We start from the raw sequence: 5,473 nt of genomic DNA, 5'->3' as shown, positions 1-5,473 counted from the left end.
TCAATTATGGATAGCCTGATAGGTATATATAATATATAAATATATTTTAAACTATAATTTTCTTTAATTACGGAAAATATTTTAAAACGACTCACTATCAGAAATTAAAGAGTAAATACAAATTATGCTTACTAACCATACATCTTGTGGTGAATAAATAATATGAATAATTTTACCGTGAAATTTATTTCATATGTTTTTAATAGGTAGAAATATTAGACTATCATTTCCAATGTATCATATAATTAATGCACTTAGGTAGTTTTACTAAATATATCAAATAATCGTTTCTCAAGCTCGTTATTATACCATAGGTATATAATTGTTTTATATTCGTTCTAACTCATGACGTGTAATTATCAATAGAGTTGTATGTCATAATCGTATATATATTCTGTTAAGTTACCAAGTTCAACTCCTTCCTTGATTGCTCTTTCGATCTTTTGCCAGCACTGTGTTCAGTTTTCATCTTTTTCTTCTCGCCCCTTCGTTATTTCTATTATCCACATTATATTAACTATAAGTCTCCCCTGGTAGCTCTTACTAGTGTAATATACTAGTGTAGCGCTTCTGTAATTTCATCACCACCTCGTCATATTTCTCTAACCCAATAACTTTCTCAAATTGTCCGTAAGAACCTTCTCTTGGCAATTACGACCCAAACAAAAAAAGATTGAGCGAAATCGGTCCAAGTGTTGTTGAGTTATGCGCTTACAACACTTTTGCGATTCATTTTTATATTATAGATGAGTGGAAGCTAATTTTACATATAATATTATCTTCTCTATTACAATTGATTTGATACTATATAACTGATTCTCACTGACGATAATATTTTTTTATGGTATATTACATACATGACGTGTATTTATCGCTCAACGTTATATTCATTTATTCCCTATATAACACGCTATTAGCAGTATTATGATAAATGTTGTGAGGCCGTTGTTGTTTTCATCATTCTAATGATGCAAAGTAGATCGCTTCTAATGAGAGAGAGTTTAATGCCTTTAATGATACGAAACGTTGTTGACCTTAACCATACACCTTTAGGCTCATATATATTTGTATAGCTGATAATTATATTCACCGATATCAAATTATTGTGATAGGTATGCTGTAATATTACCATCGATGAAAGCTCTCGGCTCAACATAGCCCGACACGGCTCGCACCCACATTTAGTTTTTCTTAATGCACAAGAAAATAACTGGGGAAATTTTAAATGATCATCAAAGTATTAACTAGCTATCAAAAAACCTACTTTTCTAAAAATACTATTCAAAAATTTGCACTATTATTTGGTACTAAAATTATCTTAATTTTAATAATTTTGGATAAAATTAACTTGAAGTTAACACTTATTAAGTTATAAGGAAATTTCAAAAAAAAGTAACGAGTTAATTAACTTAATTTTAGCTTTTAATTCGTTAATGCCCAGCCTTGATTTAATATAATATATTAAATTCTTAATTACTTCATAAGTAATAAATAATAAATAAATTGTTTTCACATAATTAAAATAGAAAATATATAAACTAAGTATTGCAAAATATGTGCATACCTATATATAAAAATCACGGTTTACGTTTGATAGGATAATTTTTAAAATTTGTCACATTAATTAAGTTTAAAAAAAGTTAGTAAAATAATAATTCATTTCAATTAATAATAGTATGACTCGTTAATTAGGTTTAAAAAAAGTTGATAAAATAAAAATTTATATCAATTTATAATTATAATTGGTGAATTGTTAGCTTCATTGAGTAGCAATTCTTGTTTATCTGAAAAATATAATGATAAATGTATGAAGTTAAGTAATTACTATAACATTTTTATTACCAGGATATGGGCCAATTTGTTGAGCTATGTAACCATTAACCTGATGACCTGCCCTTCTTAAAAATGTTAAAATGCGATCAGGAGCATCATCCTCTATCAAGTCTTGCATGAACCGTTTAATTTCACTAGTATTTCTATTCCTAATTCTACCCCTTGAAGAATTACAAGAATGGATCTGAAAAAATTTTTTTTTTAGTTGTTCCTAAATATATGTTGACTTTATATGTTATTTACATTCAAGTTTTGAGAGACTTGTTTGAATTCCAAGTTGTATTGGTTTTCTAGAAATCTTATCTGGCCTTAAATATTCAAAAATAAAGAATTGTAAGTTTAATTTTAATTTTTTACTTCTTACTTATACAATTACATATATGAACACTCACACATAGATAAGTAACCTACACATTTATTTATTTAGATGAACAACAACAAATAAGAGGAAAAACAATAATAGAGAAGTTTTGTACATTGCTTCAAAGATCTTGAAGCCACTAAAAAATAAATTCTTTCCCACATTGTAATTAAAACATAACTATACATGCATATCACGTGTATCTATAATATTACAAAAACTTGCACAAACCAACACAACCGTTTTTTTTTTTATAAATTAAATTATACCCATGAACTCCCATATTTTGGGATGAGGTTTAATAAACCGTAAAAGAGCTGCGTGATAGCTCTCCAGATAGTTATTGGTTCTAATATCCTTGTCAAATATAGTGAAGGCTTCTGGTCGCATTCTTACAAACCAATATCCAAATACATACTGGTACATGAAATCATAGAAATACTCAGCTATCTCAGTATGTTGTACAATATACATGATAATAGAATTGAAGCCATCTAACATGCTGGGAATCCTATTATTATTTGAATTAGGTGGTAAATACGGCAGAGCAAGTACCTGTAATAGTTATGGTTAAGCTGCTTTATTTTAATATGTTCATGAAATAATTAAAATGTGGTGAGTACCATTCTAAAAATTCTGGCAGCAATAGGATTGGCTTTTACCAAATTGTACATTCCTGATTCTTTACTTCTCAGGTACCGTAAAATTGACTTAAGACAAAACATTCAAAATACATTTTTAATAATTTGTATAGGAACTTATTATGTTAATTTTTACTTGACAATAATGGAAATAACATCCTTGATGACTACTTTCTGGAAATACTAATCGGATTGCATTAATTAGTCCAAGTTCAAAATCCGTGATTATAGTCAATTTATCGTACTGTAGTGGTAAAACATTACAGACATATTTAAATAACCCTACATATATTTCCTCAGTTTTACCTGTAAGTATAGCATATACCATTGGAAAACTCTAAAACCATAAATAGTTAAAATTGTATTAATATTAATTATTTAAGTATTTACCTAAAATGTTAAAAACAAGATGATTTATTATGTGATGTACAATTTATTACTTACAGCATTTCTATGAATCACTTGAAAGGTGAACAATTGATAGCAGTTGTTATCCAATGTTTTGGGAACCATCTTAAAAGTTCCGTCACACCCAGATATTGTAACCTAGAAATGAATATTTTAGCAAGTTTTCTATTATTTCTTCAACCACACTAGATAACTTACATTATGTAATTCGTTTTGATTTGACTCTGTCACGATGCACAATATAATATAAAAAATAATAGTAAAAAAAAGGAAACGAAAGAAAACAACAAGTGTATATAATATTATAGAACGATTAATACGTATAATAATGATATTAATAATAATAAAAGAGAAAAGAAACAGACGTCCTTTTTTTGTAATAATAATGCGTAATAATAATAATAACACTAATGCGCGAAGACACAGCTCACACAAAAATCAGTATCCGACGGAACAAAGTCGACGGAAATAAAAGAATATATACATATAATAATATATATATTTTATATATAAAAAAAAAGTCACTGTCGCGAACAGAGGAATAAATAAAAATACGACGTTCGCAAAAAGTCGCGGAAAATGCACGGACAGCGTAAAGACGGCGGCGGGCGGAGATCGGTCTTAACGCGCGGTTAACAACAGACAAACGCCGCCGAAGCTCTCGGCGGTCGTCACCCACGCCGCGGGATCTTCGGGGCTCATCGCCGACTCAGAAACTGGTTCGATTAATCGCTCGGGCGTCCCGATTGATTATCGAACGAGTGGTGATACCTAGGCAAGGGGGTCTAGCGGGTGAGATCGAGGTATTCGTGCGACACGACCGTGTCAACTCAATACGATGTTTGTTACAGAATAGTACACCGACAAATAAACCATCAACTATGAGTGGACCTTGATAATCTTGAAATCTTGGGTATGTAACCCAATAAATTAAAGTTTGTGTGTGTCTACAGTTATTAACTAAGAGTATGATGTAACAAATAAGAAATCGGGACTATGATTAAATTATTATTTTGTATTAAAACAAGTTTACACATAGTACACTTATGCTACCAAAATCTAACTTGTATATTATGTACCAATGGGGTAGGTAATTGTTATATAGTACTAGGTATTGTTGTGAAAATACTTACAAACTTGGCTGTTTTTGAAACGACATAGTGAAATGTTTATTACTATCCATTTGTAATAAATTATTAAAATGTTGCAGATTCTTCGGTGTTGAAGGGAACACTGATTTTCGTATTTGCCGCATCCTTTCAGCTGCTTGCAAAAATGTATAATTTTCAGCTCCTTCAGGATGGCTGTTGTATTAAACATTTATTTTGTATAGGTATGTGATAGTTATTTTAAAGTCTATTTTATTTTTAAAGTTACCTAACAATTGCTTCTACGTATAAAGATCGTGCTGAGTATGGCCGAGCAATTTGTTGAATACATTGATGTCCAATTGAACTTCGGAGTTTCCTCATTTCTATATTTACTTCATGGTTATGTAACCTCCGCAGTTGAAAATGTTTATTATTTGTATCAGGAGAAATTGATCCAGTTGCTGGGCATTTATTTGTGATTTCTTCACATTTTAAGTACCTAAATTAAAAGATTTGTATACTACATAATTATGTTCGAATTGTAACTATTATATTATTAGTGTTTTATAATTTATTAATTTAACTCTGAATTTCAAATGATAACACAAAATGGTTTAAAAAATAGAATAAAAGATATTATTACTTACACTTTTTCTTCTGTTTTTTTATATTTATAGTAAAGAAATCCAAGGTTGTCTCTAATAATATATTGATGTTAATGAACACCTGGTACCAAACTATATGATTGTGGCTGTTCACCCACTGGCCAAAACTGAACATTGTCTGTAAAATAATTAATTTTTTCTATGATTGAATATGACCTTTTATGATATTTTTTTTAATAGTACACCAAAGTCAAATAGTTTTAATAGTCGCTCCAATCTCAATTACTTTATGATTGGTATAATTTTGTACTATATATTAAACGGAAAATATAATTAGTAAAATTAGGAATGCAAAATTATTAATTTATAAATATAGTTAATTATATTAGTGGTTAAGTACTTAAACACGTAGTTAAATTAATATATATAAATGTATTATAAATATAATATAGAATTGAGGAGTAAAACTACTTTGTAAGTAATCATGATCCAAAAGCTCATTAACACCGTTAAAAGCCATGATGTATACATTCA

At 29.0% G+C, this 5,473-nt stretch overlaps 1 protein-coding gene across 1 annotated transcript; it reads right to left on the bottom strand.

Moving 5' to 3' along the window:
* Positions 1 to 1,813: 1,813 nt before the first annotated feature.
* On the bottom strand, positions 1,814 to 4,715 carry LOC126554589 (uncharacterized). The gene is made up of 10 exons (XM_050209646.1): positions 4,621 to 4,715; positions 4,377 to 4,547; positions 4,081 to 4,151; positions 3,442 to 3,467; positions 3,280 to 3,381; positions 2,972 to 3,172; positions 2,818 to 2,904; positions 2,464 to 2,749; positions 2,077 to 2,141; positions 1,814 to 2,017 (listed from the first exon to the last, which is right to left on the bottom strand). Exons 1-10 carry the CDS (start codon positions 4,713 to 4,715, stop codon positions 1,814 to 1,816), a joined length of 1,308 nt encoding a protein of 435 aa, XP_050065603.1.
* Positions 4,716 to 5,473: the final 758 nt, after the last annotated feature.

This window comes from Aphis gossypii, unplaced genomic scaffold (assembly GCF_020184175.1).
Source record: "Aphis gossypii isolate Hap1 unplaced genomic scaffold, ASM2018417v2 Contig00549, whole genome shotgun sequence".
Taxonomy (NCBI): domain Eukaryota; kingdom Metazoa; phylum Arthropoda; class Insecta; order Hemiptera; family Aphididae; genus Aphis; species Aphis gossypii.
The sequence above is the reverse complement of the archived record's forward strand: the minus strand, read 5'-3'. Positions and strand labels throughout refer to the sequence as shown.

Bases quoted from the DNA above. Each gene is read 5' to 3' on its own strand.
- LOC126554589 (XM_050209646.1), bottom strand. From the start codon at position 4,715: ATGAGGAAACTCCGAAGTTCAATTGGACATCAATGTATTCAACAAATT. The intron at 3,382-3,441 runs GTAAGTTATCTA...ATTCATTTCTAG, and splicing joins ATCAAAACGAATTACATAAT to GTTACAATATCTGGGTGTGA. The intron at 2,018-2,076 runs GTAAATAACATA...AAATTTTTTCAG, and splicing joins AAGTCTCTCAAAACTTGAAT to ATCCATTCTTGTAATTCTTC.